Source organism: Arvicola amphibius, chromosome 1 (assembly GCF_903992535.2).
Source record: "Arvicola amphibius chromosome 1, mArvAmp1.2, whole genome shotgun sequence".
NCBI lineage: Eukaryota > Metazoa > Chordata > Mammalia > Rodentia > Cricetidae > Arvicola > Arvicola amphibius.
In genome coordinates this window covers 73,363,751-73,384,946 of record NC_052047.1, presented here as the reverse complement: position 1 = coordinate 73,384,946, position 21,196 = coordinate 73,363,751, and the positions used below count along the sequence as shown (strand labels likewise).

General features: G+C 40.9%; 1 protein-coding gene across 1 annotated transcript in view; it reads right to left on the bottom strand.

Annotated features, from left to right (window-relative positions):
• Abca13 (ATP binding cassette subfamily A member 13) overlaps positions 1 to 21,196 on the bottom strand; it is a 395,665-nt gene that overhangs the window by 127,241 nt on the left and 247,228 nt on the right. Inside the window, 4 exon segments of the mRNA XM_038325545.1 lie at positions 1,948 to 2,059; positions 8,055 to 8,142; positions 10,456 to 10,574; positions 14,767 to 14,836. Coding sequence (XP_038181473.1) covers positions 1,948 to 2,059; positions 8,055 to 8,142; positions 10,456 to 10,574; positions 14,767 to 14,836 — 389 coding nt within the window.

Sequence of the window (21,196 nt, the reverse complement as noted above, 5' to 3'; positions counted from 1 at the left end):
CATATTCACAGCACACAGAGGGCATACATTCCTAAAAATAATTGGTTCACTCCATATAATAATACCTGTGTAAATGTTTTTGGAGCTGATCATTTGGCACTAGACCATCAACTGGTTCACTCTTCCCTGGGGAAGGCTACATCTCTTGTCCTCAGCTTTGCTCAGTTGCTGATAGTTATTTGTGAAGAAGGGTGGAGACCTTGGCCTCATGGGCTTTTCCCCATCCAGGTGGACACATTCACTAGTGTCCTCCTTGTTTAGTTAACAGTTGGGCAGTTATGTTGGTGAGGCTTTAGTGATGTCACTTCTGATATGAGTAAGAGACACAATCTGACAGGAAATTTCTTGAATATCTGGCTCTTGCAATCCTTTCCCTGTCTCTTCTATAATGAATGTTCTCTGAACTGGAAAGAAACCATGTCTGGTATGGGAAGCCTAGCCAAATACACAATGAGAGTGAAGTCAAGTACTGGTTTAATAAAGCAACATAATTCCTAACAAAAATCTTTAAATATCTGTTCTTACGCCCACAGATAAGTATAGTCTTCACACTTTATCAAGGAAATTTCTCTCCAAAACAGATGGAGAGGCCTCTACAGAAAAACACAATAAATTAAAATGTAGAGTTGTGAATTCCAGTCTCATTTGATACATCTAAAAAACATTATCTTCCAAATTTTGAAAAAATAAAAACATGCATAACGAATCCTACTGTAGTTCCTAATATTGTTTAGACACTTAATAAATATTATTCTTTTGTCCCCACTCTGTATGATTCTATAACTCTTTTGTGCTTCTCTTAGCCATACACATTTTAATATTTCATTATCTACTATCATCAGATATTATCAGGATGTTAAAAGCTAGTTTATTTTATTTTAAATGGTTTTAGCAGGCTGGAGGTATAGGCAGGGGTAAAGTACTTGCCATAGGTGTGCATAAGGCAACCACAAAACCCAACACTACAACATAAAGTAAACCTGAAAAGGTAGGGTTCTGGAGAGGTGGCTCAGTGGTTTACACTACTTGTCTCTCTTTCAGAAGACCTGAATTTGACTCCCAGTATAGACAGGATGACTGACCACCATCTGCAGCTCCAGTTTCAGAGAATCCAGTGACCTTTCTTGACCTTCTAGGGCACAAGGCATGCATATGGCACATACATGCAGATGAAATGTCCATACGTATAAAAGAAAAAAAAACATAAAATAATTCAAGTAGTAAACTGTGAAGCAAATATTAAAAGTGAACAAAGGGAGCCGATTCAGAGTGACGGCTCAGCATGGACCTCCATGAGCAGTGATGCTCCTGCAAGTCCCCATGAAATAAACTACAACAGGTGGGGCCTGGTGCTGTTTTTGCTTCCTGACTTTTTCCTTCTTTTCGTAATGACATTAAATTAACTTGATAAATTATTGCTTCTCCACTCAACTAAAGTTGGGAGCTAGTCCTAAAGCAAGAAATCAACTCTGGGTACCAAAAAAATGGGCCTAAGCCATTTACCAAAATGAGAAAGCAGAGGTAATCAGTGGGCGGTTGGCACGTGGGACTGATGAGATGAGGGGCCAACATGAATCAAATTACAATGTTCACTTTACCAATGGTCACACATTAGGGAAATCTTTTATTCTCTATTGCAGTATTCCATATAGTAGAGTCCTTAAAATTGAATTTACTTTTGCTTCTATATGATATTAAACTGCAGAATAATTTTTGAAATAAACCCTCAGAATACCTTTTGTTTCACTGACAAGGTCACAGCTTCGAGAAAGCAGGATATTTAATGTGAGAGACAGAGAGAGCCCAGAACTTCGTGTGACGTTATGCACACAACGTCTGATGAGAAACTGCTCATCATTCTTCATTGACCTATTCTTCACCTTTCAGTATTAAAAAATACTGTTCTGTTGAAAGTAGTCAATGACAATGCACAAAAAGTAACATTACCATATTGTCTCCAGTCTGAAGTATCCGGGGGTAAGTACTGCCATAAGATCAGGTTGTTGAGATGGTTTAGGTAGGAGGGGAGAGAGTGGAAACCCTTCTGGTTATACCACACCTGAAAAAGAAGGAGACAATGAATCTCATGAGAGTGGTTCTCAATTCTGTTCATGTGTCACTAAGCATCAACAGCACCTGAACACAGGACTTGGAGCAGCATTCCCTCATGGCTGACAGTGACAGCCAATTTCAGGCTGCTAATTTTATATTTATCTCAAGCATATAATTTACAGCTAAAAATAGATTAATTTTCCCCAGAACAAATGCAAATGTTGCTTTATAATTATAGTCTCACAGGATTTGGGACCGAAGCCCATTATTTTTTTTTTCTTTCTCAGTTGGTAAGCTAATGAAATTTGACCTGCAAATTAAAGGCGTGGAGAATGATCAGGAAAAAAATGATTACTTTCAATTTAATAACTGCACGTGGAACATCATTTCTCAAAATATATTGAATTGAACATTTGTTGAGCATAGAGAATAAATCAATGTATCTCTTGAGATGAGAAAGGTAAGGAGGAAAAAAAGACTATGTTTGTAAAGACCAGATACTAAATATCATTAAAAACATACTGAACCACTGCTTCCTATTCTTCAAAATACCATATCAAGATTTTAATGAAGAATGAGATATGTATGGTAAGCTTACAATGATAGTATCTTCAAGAAATACAGCCTGCCGACTAGTAGATTTGGGTCTTAACTCATCTGTGGTAGAGCACATGGCTCTAGTGATGTTGTTTTGCAACAGATAATCGACTTTGAAAACAAGAGCTACCCCACAGAAAGTTGGCCTTTAAGGAGCCTTTTCAAGTTTGCACACAAGTTTACACAAGTGAGAGCTAGACTTCAAGTCACTTCTCCTCCTTCCTTATGTGTCCAAGTGTATTTTACAGGGCCTCTGAGTAGCAGTCTGTGGGGAAAGCTAAGTAATAAAATGCCATAATTATCAAATAAAATAAAAGTCTACTAGACAAATTAGTGTTTCCCAACTCTTTCATTTTAGTAGACAAGAGCCCCCATCTTTCACACAGTTAACAGCTGTTTCCCACTGCTTATTTACGCTATAAAGTCATCTTTTAAACTGCAAGGAAAGGAAGACATCTCGAAACCTACTAAACACAGAAGGCAAACGCATTCTGTGAGTGTTGGCACTCTGTCTAAACACAGTAGCAGTGCATGGGCAAATCACACTCCCCAATGTAGGGCAGTTTAGTGCTACAATCCTGCCAAGCAGATTGAGGCCTGGGTGTTGGGATGGCGTAAGCACTGAGCTAAAGGATTCTGGGTTACATCTCAGGAGTATGCCTACTTCTTTAGCCTAACAGACATTTCCCTCAGAGTTCTGTATTCTCTCTCTCTCTCTCTCTCTCTCTCTCTCTCTCTCTCTCTCTCTCTCTCTCTCTCTCTCTCTCTCTCTCTCTCACACACACACACACACACACACATGTCCAGAAATGATGGAAATGTGGGGTTGTGTTTAAGTCAGCTAATATAGTTGAAAGCCTATCCATTTCATTCCCAATACCCATCTCCACAACCTCGTCCCCCACTATCACAAGCTTTCCTTAAAAGTTTAGCAAACAAGAAACAAAAAGAGAAAGGGGGTGATAATGTCATCTCCACCCTGTACCAGAAATTTTCAAATTTTAATTTTGATTTTTGCCTATCTGTTTTAACAGACTAATTTATTTTAAAAATACAATATCTCAGGACAGTGATACCAACAGCAAGGTAGAGGTATGAAGGGGATAACAGAGCTTGGGAATTAGGAGCCTCTGTTTACCCCCTATGCCTCATGCCCCTGAGTTCTGAGGTTTCTGTTCTAGGACAGTTCATAGACCCCATTTCTCAACATCCCTGATGTGTGGTCCTTTGCACTGAGACTGTGTCTGTGCTATGCCACTTGCATTGAACCACAAGATAAGACAACAAGAGAGGTTTGCAAAGCACAGAGATGGATGCCGCATCCTTGCTGAGCCGCTGACATCACCGAGAGGACCGGGCTGGGCTGACAGACTGGACATAGACACAGAGTAGAGCTGAGCTCAGACTTCACACATGCACACACTGCAGTACATCCTTAGCATCTATGGGGCCTGAGTATTCCTTGGGATGTCAGTTGGGTCTTTTCCTTCCAGAAAAAGGGTCCTGTCTGCAGTTCTTCATTTTTTTCATTGCTCCATAGTGGTTGATCTAAACATCTGCTTTGTATTGCTTCTGGTCAGTGTCACGTCCATATAGAAGGAGTTGTGCACAAACAATCTGCTCAGTTCACCCACTGACCCTTACACCAGACACATAGATGGTGCAGATGTACCATAGTGACCACTCTCCAATCACATGGCCTCCTATAGCCTGTGCCAGTCTCCTGAAATGCACCAGAGAAAACTCCCTGTAGGAAACCCGCTTGGATGATATCCTATACATAACAGAGACACTGACCCATATGTATGCCTCTCTGTCTCCCTAACCTCTTTTGCCCCGTGCCTCTGAGTATATGGATTTGGGGCATGCAATGCATTTCTCAAGACCTGCAAGTAATAAACTCAGTATTTTCACCTCATGTCACCCCACATTAGAAGGATGTTTTCCAACTTAAATGTCCTAAATTAAATCATCCATCTCCCGCCTAGCAAAAGCCAACAACCAGTCAGCTACACACATGTTCACTCCTGTCCAAGGTAAGCTCAGTCGGGATGATGGCAGCAGAACTTTGCAGACTCTGAGCTAAATAAATGGCCACTGTAGAGGCCTCTGGGGTTTGGAAACCTTGCCTTTCAGTTTGTATTTGTGTGGGAACAGATAACTGACATGGCAATTAACACTGCCAGGAGGTGTGACTGTCACAGGAACTAAAAACACAGGGCACCACTTAAGATTAGCACCTGGGTGACAAGAAACACTTCTAGGGTGTTGGGAATAGGAGGGGTAATGCACAAAAGTGCTGGAGAAGGTGGCAAGGCAGCCTCTGTGGACCCCTGATAAACATGGGCCCTCATTACGCAGTGGCACACATTTGTCAAAGTGTCACCCGTGGTATGTCTACAGACAAAGTGCAGAGGCTGTGGCCAACAGATCTGGGCTGGAGGTCTCTAAGCAAGATGCTCGGAGACAGAACTTGGCGTTAAAGAACAAGAGCCATGCTAAGTGGCCCTCTCAAAGGGACAGAAAGACCCTGCACTTGAAGGTGTGTGTGATCTGACAGTCCCCAAACCCCAGTAATTAAGTTGAAGAACTCACTAAGTGCTTGTCTCAACAAGAACCACAGGCACAGCTTGTGATCCTTAATTACATAAACAAACAGCCTAGATGCTGTGCAGAGAGCTGCACTGGGGAAGTCAACATCAAACTGAACTGAATGCCCACTGCCAGAGTAAGCCACAGCCCAGCTTTCTGCAGGCCAGCCCAGAAGTTGCTCAGAGGCCCATTTCTAAGCATCCTCTTCGCATGGAGCCATGAAGGAAAATGAGGGAATGGTTGTTGGAGAATAGAGTTGCAGACCATTGCAACTGCTGGAGTGGGGAATCATTCCCAGGGTCCAGCTTAGAAACATCCTCATAGCCAGTGTACCAGGTGGCATTGCAAGGCACAGCCCACAGCTGTCCACACTACAATCATGAACTACACACTCCTGTACTGAAGATGCTACTGAAGACTTGTAGTTATATATTTTTTATTTTTGTTTTTGATTGTGTTTTTGCAATGAAGCATTGAGTGAGTAAGCCTCCAGGAGTAGGATTTAAAGTGTTCTTGAGCTCCTTCCTCTCTCGGTTTTCTTATTAAAGTGATCTCCATTTGAGAGGGCCCTTATTAATTTTTTAAGTCGAGTGAATTTTAAGATGATCTTAAAATTTGTGTTAAGGATTTTGCAGCATTCAAATAAAAAGTGTTTTATTTTTATTTCTTCCAAAAAAAATCTTTTCTAAAACTATACTGTGCTGTGGACATAGTCCTAGGATTCCTTTCCCCGTTGGCCCAGAAGTCAGAAAGTGAGAACGTTCAGTAAGGGAAGCAGGACGTTAATCTTATAGGCACAGACTGTGCTACCGCCAGATCTTTGCTATCAAGAATCGTGGGTAATGATTCCTCAGGAAAGTAACTGAGTACAGGAAGAACAAAATCAGTCTGGGTATAATCATAGACAGAAGGGAATGTTACACACACACACATACACATGGGTACACACGTGCATATGCTCACATACACACACAGGTGTATGAGCAATGTGTTTGGGCCTTTTGTGTGAAGGGTATATGATGGAAAATGAATTTGGATTAAATAAGATAAGAACATTCAAGGTGTGAGTGAGGCTGTCGTGGAAAGGTCCCCGAGAGGCAGGTTATATTCATTGAATCATGGACTAGGCATCTTTAGAATAAAATGCCCATTTTTCCTTCCAAGGGAAAATGGAAAATCACCATTTCTATCTTAGGAATGCAGCAGGAAAGCTGGAGGAAAGGGCTGCTGGAAGGATGGCACAACCATTTGACAGGACACCAGCCACCTCTGGTTGACAGGACACCAACCACTGGAGCCCTGCATTCCTCGCCACAATGCCAGATAACTTGGCTTCCTAGAAAGAAGTTCACTCTCCAAAGGGTCCGAGAGAGCTCATTAAAATGCCTACAGAGAGCAAAACGCTCCAATGCAGAAGAGCCACAAGGACCAACAGGTACACGAATCAGAAGAAAACTAGTCACTCCTATCCTCACACTGTTCTCTAAATGTCTGAAAGCAAGGACACAGACAGCTGATAGCAACAAAGAGTGTCTGGGCTTAGATAAAAATATCAAGGGATTGCTACAGAAGATCAACAGGGCCCTTCTACAGATTACTCATATTTTAACTATACCCACATAATACTCTTCAGTATAAGCTACTAGGTCCATTTAAATTATTTCCCTTTACGTTATGGATGCTGGTATTTATAAATCTATGTGCACATTGATTTTAAAAGAAGAGATATTTGAAGAACCCTCAGCCAAGGGAAGGCTTTCTGTGCAGTTCGTACTTTGACTTGGGATTTTCTTCGGGGATTAGACCATAAAGTACAGCCATTGAGACTGTCTCTGGGGATTACATGTGAAGTGTCTGCAGAGAGCTTTAACCCCAGAGTAAACATCACATGCACAAGCGCTTATGTGGATTAGCCTCTCCATTTCAAGGGAAACACAAATACTCCCGCTTCCTAGCAGGGAGTGTGATTCCTGGGAACACAGGGGTTGCAGCAGTTCCGTGGTGAGTTTACGAGCAGATGGGAGACCTGTCTGCTAAAATAGGAAATGATTTGATCTCTTCACTCACTCCTTCATATAGATTTAGCTTCTTTCCCCTGATCTACTTTTTCCAATTTCTCTCTCAAATGTCATGCTCCTTTCCAAATCACAGCCACTGAGAGCTTTGACTCTCTCATCTTTGCCAATGTTAAACTTATGTTGATGTTTGGGGGAAAACAATCTGTTATTAATTACCATTTCTGAATTTCCATTGTGGATAAAAACAGTCTGCTATCCGATCTTCACTCACTCTCAACTGAAGAAGCCCCTACCTTCTCCCTGTAATTCTCACAGGAATATGCCTAACTCCTAGGGTATACCTGCTAGGACACAGAAATCCAGAGCCCGCAGGAGTCAACCCGAGTAACTGATGTTTGTTTGTGCCAGGCTTGTGTGCACACAACCTTTTAGATGATGATAAGTTTAACTCCATGCATGGGAAAATTCCTTGGCAACCATGAATAGTGGCTGTGGGCTCCATTCATGGCAACCACAGACGTCTTGAAAAGTAGGTCAGCCTTTCATTTACTTTAGTCTAGTAGATGAAATTCCATCTACAAAAAAAGTAGTAACTAGATTGTTGTATTCCTACACTCTCTTAAAAAATCAACTCATTTTTCTCTCTCAAGAGGATCTTCATAACACAATCATTCTTGATGTTCAGTAACAATCACCGGAATTTGATCTGCCTACAGGAAGCCCATGCTCAAAACGTATTTGGGCTTTTGTTTGCCTAAATTCTTTCTAAAACATGAAGAAAGGAAATTCCGTTACCTTTGCCAAAGTCCTTTGTTCTGATGCGTTGGTCTTCACTTCCTTATCTTCACTGGGAATTTGTACTCCAAAAGACCAACCTCCAAGCCTGTTAGGAGTAAACAAAATGCTAACACAACCAGGGTACCAGGACTTCCACTCAAAGGTTCATTTAGCATCAACATAATAGTTCCAGTCATCTCAAGACAGGGGGCTACTGAGCATGTCTGACCTGCGCAGACTGAGACAGCTGCTGAAGAGAGTGGGCCAGCCTCATTCTAGCACCCAGAGAGAATATTGCTGATAGAGAAGGAATGGACGTGACTCTCACCGCGCTAGAAACTCTACTTACTAGAACTTAGTAGGAAAGCAACACTGTGGGTGGAATGGGTTGTGACTCTTAGCACTCTGTTTTAATTTGTAGCCATGCATTCCCACTCAAATCCACTATTCAAGGTGATTGGCACAGTGTAATCTTACACCCACCTGGTTTGGCTGTCCTGCCCTGCACTTTCTGTTACCACTCACAGCTTGCCTTGCTCAAAAAGGCATCTCAGAACTATAGTCGGCTGAGATGTTCTTTCTCTTTTGAATTAGCCTAATTCCTTACACGTCCATCCATTATACCAATCACCATGCTGAGTTTTGTAATCATTAACCTGCTGGTTTGTCTGTCATGCAATTAATGAGTTTTTCCTGAGTGAGAATTATGTAACACATTTCCATGGGCTGTATATGATATCTTACACTTATTAAGCTTCCCATTATAGTTGACATCTGAAATAAAGGTACACATTACTATTGACTTCTTGATCTCTGGATGTAAACAGACTGAGGAACAGTCTTGGACCACAGTGCCCTTACTGCAAAAACTAAGGAATAGAGCTGTATTCTCATCTGGCTCAAGTGAATTATTTCGTCCATTCAACATAGACTGGGTACTTTGGATATGCCGTGTACTATTCTAAGTTTTGCGCACACAACTTTTACAACATGACAGTTTGGAAGCAAAAGCAGAGGATATATTTAAAGATGCCAGGAGAGAAGGAAGCAATAGAGATGTAGGCAAACCAGAGGGCAAAGGAGGTCAGTGTTGAGGGCAATGGCAACACACTTGCCTGGAAAAGAAAGAAAGCAGATGCAAAGTGGTATAGTATCCTAGCAACATGGGTCGTCTACGGAATGTGTGCACCTATGAAGCAATGTAGTCTATTTTAGGGACTTGGGAAGTTTGACAAGAGAGTTGTGGTGGTTTGAATAAAAATGGCCCCAAATGTAGTACCACTATTAGGAGGTGTGGCCTTGTTAAAGGAAGTGTGTTACTGTGGGGGCTGGCTTTGAGATCTCTTTTGCTCAAGCTTCCTTCAGTGTGACTGTCAGTTCATTTCTGTTGCTGCGAGATATAGGGATCTCATCTGAATGGAATCTCCAGCACCATGCCTGCCTGCATGCTGCCATGCTCCACAACATGATGATAATGAAGTGAACCTCTGAAACTGTAAGGAGCCACCCCAATTAAATGCTTTCTTTATAAGAGTTGCAGTGGTCATGGTGCCTTTCCACAGCAATAATAATAATAATAATAATTCCTAACTAAAACAATGGTGAATGCTGCTGGCATTTGAGGCAATGAGAAGCACTCATACCTATTTATCATATCTATAGCTGCCTCCTCTGCCTCCAAAAATTTCAACACAAAAATTTTCCCAAACCACAAGGAATTTTTTTAAGACATGGTTTGTTGCCAGATTCCATTACTAGATGCTTTTACATAGTAAAGAAAAATTTAAAGAGAGACCATTATTTTATTATGCCATTAGCTTTTCTGCTCTATTCCCTGAAGTTGCAAAACTGTCCAGGCTCCCCTGCCACTGTCACTGATGAGATCTCAATGGATATGATATCCCCCAATGCTTCAAAGCCTGAAAGGCAGCAGGGAAGACTCTGATTAAGGCCTGCAGCTTTAATTCATATGAGGCTTTGGAATTCATATGAACACCAAGGTATGTCTCAGACATTTGAGCTTTAAAGCACGTGTACATCAGGAACAATGGGTTTTTCCAAAGCGCAAATGACTCTCAAAGGCCATGGGTTCCACATATCTGTGGATTCAACCAACAACAGGTGGAAAATATTCCAGAAAGTGACTATGGTTACTTTCAACATCTCCAAACTTTTTATTCATCGTCAATTTCACATAGCATTTGTACTGTGTCAGGTACCATAAATTAAGATACGACTACAGAAAGTAAGAACATGGGTGGAGTTCTACAGTAGTACTCTGTCATCATTTTGTATAGGGAACTCAAGCTTATGTGGATTTGCACACCCTCTAGGTTCCTGGAATCAGAACCTGCGCCTGTGGAGGGACAACTGTAATTAGAAAACAATAGGAAAGATCCAGCAACAATTCTGTACATACCTTGGTTTTGCAGCTGGCACCAGCAAGTACTCTTGCACATCATAGCCCGAGAGGTTGAGCAGTGTGTGTCCCAGGCAGTTGGTCAGATACGGAGCCCCAGCACTTTTATTTGGACACCTCTGTAATTGTTTTCAAAGACATAAAATAGAAACTTGTTCAGAACCCACGATCAGCTTACTGACATTATTTTAAACTAAATGTGGCTTTTCCTAGCTTTTAATTTTTCATAAATTTTCTTCAGCCTTTTATATATTCTGGTTTCTGGAATCTATTTAAGAGCCTCCTGCAGTTGAGAGTTGCCAGAATTCCACTGTGACCCATGCCGCCAATTATATCTAAGAACTTCAAATCCTTTTTCGCTTGTAAGTTTTGGCAGCTCTGTAGGAACTAAAAAGGGAAGATGTTTTCGCTAGCATGGTCTTTCATTTGAAGAAGCTGCACGAGTCAGAGGCAACTAGGAGGAGAAAGATAAGCAGGAGAATTCAAAGACCTGAGTTTCTTTCATATGTGTTAGAAGCCAGACTCAAACAGCCCGCTGGGGCTTTGCTCAAGTCTACACGATGAAATGGCCATCAAATAAGGAAGGAGGGAGTGGTCAACCCAATGGTCACCATAGGGCTGGCATCCTGCTATGGAGTTCAGACTAAATGGGCTCTGCTTCTACTTCTGTGGAAGAGTAGGTTTGGAGGATATAATATGCAAAAATAGAAAAACCATCTCTGATTTTTTTTTTTATTCCAGCTTTGGAAGCTTGCTTTTCCTTCAAAACTGGAATCAAAGCAACCTGATCTAACATACAGGTTTGTTGCTCAGTTCCTCTGCATGTGCAAGAACTATGGCAAGTCAAGAGGGTCAAGCAAGCTTAAAGTATGACCTTCAGAAAGGCTTGGGTTAGATAGCAAGAACATTAATTGCCAGAAGCTAGGGCTTAGCCAAATTCTCACCATGTAAAGTTTAAAAACTCAAATCAAGGAAACAGAGTGAAACATTGGCTGTTAGAAACAGTGGCAAGGGTAGGGACACTAGAGAGCTTTTGGTCACAATACCAAACCATCAGTTAAACAGAAGGGACAAGTTCACAGACACAGTGCACGTACTTACTCGAGATCAAATACTTGAAATACATTAAATACTTGAAAACTGCTGAGTACATGCTGGTCCTTCTCAAGTTTACTGTGCAATGACTCAGCAAAGATAATTAATATGTTTATTCCTTCAGGAGTAGCTTGCCTTCCACACCCTCTTTAATGAGCATGCTGACCATTACAAATGCATAAGATGTCCACTTAGCATTTAAAATAGATGGGTAAATACTTCAACCAAATTCATAGAGCTTACTCACAGAGTCAAATGAGAACCTTTAAAGTTTCCCTGTCTCTGGAGTTTCTCTCTAATCCTCCTTAAGACTGTGAATCAACATGTATCTTTCTAAAATACAATCTGTATTTTGATGAGTCCCTGGCTAAGAAATCAAAATTTTATAAGGAATTCAAGCCCCCTAGAAAATGTATTTAGCCTCTTCTTTTAACGCTTGTGTGCTTCCTTATCTACAAATACACCTCTGCAGTCAAATGTTCTACCCCTCTGCTATATCCCTCAAATATACCTTCTGTAGTAAGTCTAATGATGATTCCCTAAATATATGTTCTTGTCCCTGGAATCTGTCAGTGTCTCCATATGCGGTAATGGGTGTGAAGACCATCATTGTTATAGGTCTCCATTGGAGGAGACACCCTGGATGGTCTGAGTGGGCCCCATTAGTGTCATCGTGTCTCTACAGGATGGAAATAGGTGCAGAAGAGAGGGTACCACATTGTCATACACTGGAGATGTGCAGCCACAATCCAACAAATGCCAGAAGTCAACTGATGCTATCAGAAGGAGAACACATGGATTCTCCCCTACAGCCTGCCCTATAGTCGAGCTTCTCATCTCGTGATTTCAGACCACACCACTGATTTCAATTTCTGCTCCAGGACTGGTGAGGATAAAGTCACTTATCTCAGCTACCCAGCAAATAACAATGTGTGACATGGGCTGAGGAATATAGTCTTCCTCTAGAGTTTAACCAAGGCCAAATTCATCCCTGATGGTAGTAGCGTGCTGCTGTCCTTACTGCAGCCGTTATTCACCTGTGCTCAGAAGGAAAACTTCCCGTCCTCTCTTCAGGACCTACAAGATTCCTACCATCTTTGGAGGTTGCGTAGTGGTGTCACTTCCAGATAGCAACTGGAACGAACTATATGTTTCTGGACTGGAAAGAGCCAAGATACAGTGAATATGTTTCTGAGGACATCAACGTGACCCAGGGCTTCTAGATGGCAGAACTTAGAGGGGGTAAATGCAGTTGAGTGAGACCAGCATGATCAACAGAAGTTGGAGAACTAACTTTGGATGTATATCTGACCTTTGCATGACCTCCCATGTCACCTAAGAGGTAACCCTGAGGAGCAATTCTTTGGGACCTTTATAATTCATACCTCAACTCCCTCCCCTGAGGTCCTTGAATCTCTAATGTATGGACAGGTATTTCTTAAAATGTATTACAGAGGACACTGAGGGGGGACACAACACACACACACACACACACACACACACACACACAATCAATAAAAGAAGAAGGAGAAGCCAAAACAGCAGAAACTAGCAGCAGCGGGGTTGGGGTGGGGGAAAACTAAGAAGGGGATTCTTTAGTCAAAGCATTATTGTATATTCTCAGGTTGTTGCCTGTTTAAGCTGAAGTCCTCTGTAACAATTACTTTAAAAAAAATAGCAATGCTGTTTTAGCTACCATTCCTAAAGCATGTTTACCCATACATAGATAGTGCTCCCATTTGGCATCTTTCTTTTCTTGTATACATGTTACTGAAATCTTACATTTCATGTAAGTTGGATGGAATTAGAGGCCGTAATACCATTCTGATAGTTATTTATTCTCCCTATCACCTTGACACCTATCTAATTCTAACAGACTTTAGGTTTGTGGTAAGAAAAGCCATTACTGTAAAAAAAAAAAAAAAAAAAAAAAAAAAAAAAAAAAAAAAAAAAAAAAAAAAAAAAAACAACTAAATCCAGACTCAAGAGCCAGAGCTTAGAGCACAATGTTAAAGGTTTCATGATAAAACGGGAGAACTGAGATGAAGAAAAATAAAAAAATAAAAAGACTTTCAAATACTGCAAGGAAGCAAGGCATGCAAGTGAGTTCTCTGACCACAATGGAAACGCGGAAATGTGTACTACCCTTAAGGCCTCCAGTCCTCACAGTCCCCAATGTGCAGCCACACACTGTCTTTCTCTCTTTCCTGAACTTTGTCTATGAGAAGAAAACAGATGAAACCCTCTAGAAGCCAACCAAACTGCGGGAGAGAGCAGACCCCATAGGCCATTAAGTAAAAAGGCCCATGAATGTGTTCTCCATGTGGTCATTTCCTTTGTGGATGGCTAGCGAAGATCTCTTTGTTTTCCTCCAGAGTCCTGGTATTGCAGGCAGGACCACCTTGTCTACTGTATGCAATCCTAACATCAAACCTAAAGGCTTTGTGTATGCTAAGCTCACACTCTTTCAGCTCAACTACACCCTTAGGCTTTTAAAAGGCAAATTCAGATTGACACATTTGATGGCTGGTTGTAAATAACAGATTTATGCGTTTCATTAATTACCTTCTGATATATCCTCTGAGATAAACTTCAACCAATATTCCAAATAAATTTTAAGTTTGTTCTCCTTTGTAGACAAGGTAGCTATGGCCTTTGCCTCAAAACAGAATATCTCCTTCCATATATTTTTTGTACATCCATCATATTAAAAATCCTAATTAGTGTATTAGATTTTAATATCTAGTTCTCAGAACTTCGATAAAATTATGAAGAAAGTCTTGAAGTCAACTTGTCATCAGATGTGAGGAGATTTCCTCCAAAGGAGAAGTCTAGCTTCTCATTTCTAACTGAAGAGAATTCAGCTGCTTATGTATCTCATTGGGGATCACAATGATTATGAGAACTGAGCAGTAAATGAGCAGGCGGCAGAGTTGGTGGGAGAGTTACAGGTGTGAACAGGGTATGAGCAGGCGGCAGAGTCGATGGGATAGTTACAGGTGTGAGCAGGGAATGAGAAGGCAGCCAAGTCTGTAAAATGGAATCACGTTCACCTTATGTAAGGAATGAAAACTCTCCTATAAATAGCCTCGTATGTAAATATAGACATTAAAAGACTTAAGCAAAAAAAAATGAGGATAAGGCAGGTAGAAGCAACTCATCTTTTTTAATTTGAGCTTTATACTTCAAACAATGAAGGGTGCTTCAGAAACATACCAGGCAGCCGCATGACTTCTGGAATTCTGGTCCAGGAAAAGGGTCCCTATGCCAGCTTGAAGAATTTTTCCTAAAGAACAGAAGGGAGAATTAAAAAGACCTTTTGATGAAAGCAAGTTCCACCATGGAGAACACAGACGACCCCTCCTTGCTGCTAAGGCCGGACTCTATCATTTGTTTTCACAGTGTGAGCAGCTAATCGGATGACAATGTTTTGTGACCATGCCAGGATTCCGTGATGTGACATGGGGATTAGCTGGCTGCTCACACTGAGCATGCTCTGGGGCTCTGGGGCTTCCCAGAGCTGTGGCTGTTGGCGGTCTGCAAAACTCTCAGATCATAGCCAGATACCAAGAATCAACTAGTAATTGCTTCTTAATTGCATTAAATTGACCTGTTCATTCATTTCTGGCATATCTTAGTAACTTAATCATTTATAGAAAAGCTACAATTAAATTACCACAGATAGACAGATTGCGATAGCTAGCGAATAGCAACGAGTAAACAACTCTTGGATTGTTTCCTTCATTTACTTATTTGTGTGTGTGTGTGTGTGTGTGTGTGTGTGTGTGTGTGTGTGTGTGGTGTGTGTGTGTGTGTGCATGCTATAATGCATGTGTGAAAGGCAGAGAACCATTGTGGGAGTTAACACTAGTCTTCCACCATGTGGGTCTCAGGGGATCAAGCTCAAGACTTTCAGCTTGGCCGCAAGCACTTCTATCCACTGAACCATCTAGCTGGCTGTAGAAACGCTTTCATGTTCCTTTTCTCTGTAGATTTTTATCCTTGAGATCCCAGACATTAAGTTTTATTTTTACAATAATTTTAAGTCAAATTTTACTTCAGTATAGATGGTCTGAACTACTCAAATACCGAGAGAGAAGGTGAAATTACCATTTACTCACCCACAGGTGCCAGCTAGGCTTTTTACCATATTCTCTCCTCGCCCTACTTTTCAGAACCTCAAGGCCAGGGTAGCAGCTTTAAGAGCTTGCACCATTAGCTGGGGGTGAGGGGGTCACACAGCAGAAGGGCTGGCCTGCCGAGCTGAACCCCAAGCCCAGGCTCTCTGTACAGGTTTATTGCTCCAGTGGAAGGCAGAAGGGCTGATGACGCCATGTTGGAAAAGCCAATCCAATGGAAGGACGCTTATCAGTTCTGTTAACCCAGCTGGCAAATACAATTTCTATACAATTTCCTAAATACTAAAAGCAATTATGGACTTCTTTATTATTATTTTTATTTTATGATTAGCTCATGGAGATTCCAGTTTGGGATTCCTAGGTTAATATGGAAACAATGCCTAAGGGAGTTGCATTCTTTTTAACCAGATGCCTATAATCCGATTACTTGTGCTTAAAAAAAATGACACTGCCTCTCCCACCCAACAGGTGGTCCTTTTGCTGCAGTTGCTTAGGATGACAGGTATTGAGTGCTGTGGTGTGGATGTGGCCTCTCCTGCAGAACCTATGTCTCTTCTCAGAGCAGTGGTGTTGAGAAGCGCAGACCATTAGGGAAGGAAGTCCTAGTGTAAGGAGGGCCAGGAAGCCTTGGCATGGACTTATATTGCTCCCATGGGAATCAGCCTGGGAGGGTGCAGGCTGTAAGCAGTCAGCGCCTGGCGCTGCATCCCTGACTATCTCCCTTGTCACGTGTCTCTTTCACATGCAGCCCGCCATTGTCAAATTAACCCTCAGGCTGCTCACCAGAGCCACACGGGTGCTCATACCATGTTCTTCTGCCAAGATAAAACTCAGAACTGAGTAAACCTATTTTTCTAAAAACAGTGTCCAGCCTCAAGTATTTTGCTATAGATTGGCCAATATGACTCAATCTTAAGATTATAAGCCTTTTTGTCAGAATAAGTCCATTCTTGTTTTCTGTAAAATTTAAGTATGACTATATCAAAACCCATGTTTTTGAAATTTGACATGTTCCACACACTATACTCTGACCTCCACCCTGACAAAGATATTCTTCCAAATAATTTTGAGATGGTCTGCCAAGTTAATATATAGCCAAACACCCTTGGAAACCTCTATCCTTGCAGTTTGAAGCCTATACAAAAAAGCCATTTGGGACTATTCTCTCAAATCTCCCTTTATGAAAAAAAAAACCTGTCAGATAGAAGATAAAGCTTGTTTAATTCAACACACACACACAAAAATAGGTCATGGTCTTTAGTTCGGAAGGATTACACTATAGCCACGGAAGGGGAGTAATACAACATATATAGTTTAATGAATTGTTTCTAAAGTCCACATTGCCCCTTCTTAATCTTCTCTTATTTCTGAGCTTCCTTTGATAGAGAGAAAAAGCCCTGATATTTGAATGCTAATCCAAGACAATCTTTAACAGATTTTTGTTTTTGAGCATCTCAGCCTCCAACAATTTTTGTATCCAAAGGTTTTCTGTGAATCTCTGTGAGCATTCATAAGGGAGTCAGGCAGACGAAATTGCCTGTTAGACATCAGACACACATGCCTTTGTAAATTTCTTTCAAGATAATATAAATTTAAACATACTTTGAGTTCTCAGAGAACATCCCTAATGTGTTTTGTAGGACACAATCACAACAACACTGTTTCTGAGTCAATGGGATTTGAACATGATCCAGAGGTTTTTAACATTTGGGTTGAACAGGTCTCTGCACTATATGGATGCCTGGAGTTTTGAATAGCATAGTATACATCTTAAATCTCAAAAAGAGGGACAGGTGCCATAAAGACCTTCCTCCTCAAAAACAGCATTCTGGGACATGCACTTGTTTAAAGGGAAAGGAGGCTCCATGGGGATCACCTCATTATTTGGAATAAAGGTTATTTCTGTGGAAGGGCAAGGACATGGATGTCAACTGGGGCAGACAGAGGTTGAGTAAGCTGTCCAGGTCACATAGTCAGTGAGGCTGAGATCTGATTGAGGCAGCCTGGTATCCAGGTGAGTTCTTTGCCTGCACCTTGATGCCTCAAATACTTTCTACCCTTAATCTTCACATTCATCTTCACAGATGAGCTTGGTCAGAAGTGGTGCCAGGCCTCAGGGACTACCTCTACCACCAAACCTGCTAGCTCCCTGAGCACCAGCTCTAGATTAGGGAAGGGAGGTAGAGACTGGGTGGGGGCACTGGCATCACGCTAAAAAAGATGAGCTTGTGACTATGTTCTGCCACTCATAAACCATTGATTTAACCTGGGTGCTTTCTTTTTGAGAGACTAGATTAAAAAAATTGCTCTATTTTTCTGCTAATCATTCTTTCCTTGATACAGCATTAGGCCATAGATGTGCTCTCCTTTCTGTTCCTCAGAGGTATGTGTATTTTACACCTTGGGTGTTTTTATTACAGAAGAGAAAATGAAAACACTGCCACTGAACCCTTCACAGAATAAATCACTTTGTGCCTCAAGAGAGAAGTAAAGTGAAACAACACAATTAATTTTCTCTTCATTCTTCCACACTGAGGCCATTAATGGTTAGCCAGTCTCAGCTAATTACCAACATGACTAATTGGCAAAATACGTCATCGTAAACTAGAAGAAATATTCCTAATGTCTTTGTCTGGGTCTCTACACTTATCACTGAAAAGACAGACGTGTAACATCCAGGATACTATCATGGCTTTTAACTGTAGCCTCGCTTGCTCAATTTGTAATTACAAATTTCTTAGAATTGATTCTTTGCATTAATCTTGGTCCCTCTAATAATACTTGATTCTCAGTAGATCCTCCAGGAAAAACAGTTAGAGGAAATAAAGCAAGGGAACCACTTATGAAGCAAGGCATGCTTTAGTAGGATCCAGAGCCAGTCATCCCTGTCAATGTGGCTAGCAGAGCCCTGAAAAGCTTTCTTCAAAGCAACTAGCACATATTGACAGGATGGCCTTTCATCTTTAAATTTCAATGGGCATATACCTATGATGTGCAGTGAAATTTGTGTGTGTGTGTGTGTTTCTGTTCTTACATATTTGTTGAATGTATGTAAGTGTGCAAGTATGCACGGACCCTTGTATAAACACACAGAGATCAGAGGAGGGCAAGGGCTATATTCTTCTTTGGCTCTGTATTCCCTTGAAAGATGGTCTCTCCTTGAGCTGGTAACTCAGTGTTTGCTATTTTGTATTTTGACTGGCCAATGAAGTTTGAAAACCTATCTTCTTTACTCCTAAATACTAGAGTTGCAGGCATACACACTCATGCCTAGCTCTTTTTTTCCACATGGGTCCAGGGAGGTATTCAAGTTCATGTCCTCATGCTTGCACAACAAGTACTCTTACCCACTGAGCTGCCTCCCCAGCCTAACATGTGATATTGTAATACATATGCATAATGTGTAGAGACCAAACTTGGAGTTTTAACCATCATCAGAAATACTTATCGTTTCTTTGAATTGGGAAGAATAAAAATGCTTTAGAAACTGTTTTGACTTAGTTGTCACCATATCATTAGAAATTATGTTTGTCACCTAACCACATACCTAAGCTCTCTCCATTCTTCCTCTGACTACGCTTCCCAGGATCTAACAATCACTAATAGAGTGTCTACTTCCATAACATAGACTCTACTAGCTGCTGCTTAATAAGTGATTGCAAATATATATGCATGTATGCATATATGTATAGTGTGTGTGTGTGTGTGTGTGTGTGTGTGTGTGTGTGTAAAATGTGGTAGCCCTACTCCTCACTGTTGAGCTGTTTTCTATTAATAAGTTGAAGGAAGGGGACTCATTGTCTTCAGTCACGTACTTACTGGTAACTCTCACCAGTTTTCTACATAAAGGTCCAATCCAGAGGTCACACTGGTGGCCCTGGCTAAGCTAAATGGGTCAAACCCTAAAGTCGCAAATCTTGGAAAGAGACAGGCATGGAGAAGAAGGGTCAGTTAGGGAGTGGGGAGGATGAGGTGAGAATAGAAAAAGGAGTGTATTTTGTAACTGTATGAAATTGTCAAAAAACTAACAATAAAAATTGAGAATTTAAACATGCAAAATTGGGGACTAGAGGGATGGTTCAATGGTTGAGAACACTGGCTGCTCTTCTAAAAGACTTGGATTCAATTCCTAGCACCCACATGGCATTCACAACTGTCTGTAACTCTAGTACCAGGGGATCTGATACGCGTACATAGACATACATATAGGCAAAACCCCAATGCACATAAATAAATAAATAAATAAATTTAAATTAAAAATGCAAAACCTCAGTCATAGTTCTAATTTCATGGGCTTAAAAGGCTATGTGAAGATGGTGATGTCCTTAATTAGCTACAGCTAATTGGCTTGAGATTATCACTTACATGCAACATGAACATTTGTAAATAATGATCCCACATTTTAAACACAGATATATGTTTTACCTCATTAAGTCTCATCAACCAAGTCTACCCAAACATGAGCTGAACAACGGCAAACCAAATCAGACAGGGGAAAGTCCACAAAGCCTCAACCCTATACACAATTAAGGAATGCTGAGAGTGGGAGAAAGGCTTTCCCAGGAAAGAATACATCAGTGGGTTATCCAATACCAAATGGTCAGCCCTGAAAACATACATACAAGTAACACTGTATAGACTGATTATGTAGAAGAATTTTTCTTTGGACTGCCAGCTCACAAAAAACAACTGGAGATTCATTAATTATGAAAGCTTAGCCTTAGCTTAGGTTTATTCCTAACTAGTTCTTACATTTTATATTAACCTGTACCTTTTAATCTACATTCTTTTATGTGGTTAATTTGCCTTTATTCTGTACTGCCTATCCTGCTTACTCTGCATCTGTCTGAAGACTCTACCTTTCCCCTCCCCCAGCTCTCTCTGTCCATAAGTCCTTGCTAGACCTCCTTCTTGCCTAGCTATTAACCATTTAGATTTTTATTAAACCAATCACAGTGATATATCTTTACAAGGTATAAACAAATATCTCACAACACTGGGAACATTATAATTAGGAATACACACACACACACAATGACAATTCATGAAAGCAGATGCTATAAATTAGAAAGGGAAGAAGGAGAAGGAGGAACAGAGGGGAGAGCATGAAGGGAGGAAATGGAAGGAATAAATATAGTAATTATATGAGAATCTCAATAAGCAAATTAAGAAAAACGACAAGTGACCATTTATCCATAAGCATAAAATAGCAACACTACAATCCAGAGGATGCAATAAGGAAGATGGATGCAGAGATTGTCAAAGTGTTGGGGTAACTACAGGTGGAACTCTTCCCACTTACTGCCTTGGAAAATTATAAACTTTTTCTAAAGTTCAGTTTCCTCATGTAAGAGAAGAAGCTGTCTCCCATATATCTCAGGGTTTGGGTGGGATTTAAATAGACCAGGAGAAGCAAAAGCACTCTGGAAGCTGTGAATTTCAAAGTCATTCATGGTAGCACCCTTCCAAGCATGGAGGCACACATCTTTGATCCCAGCACTGAGGAG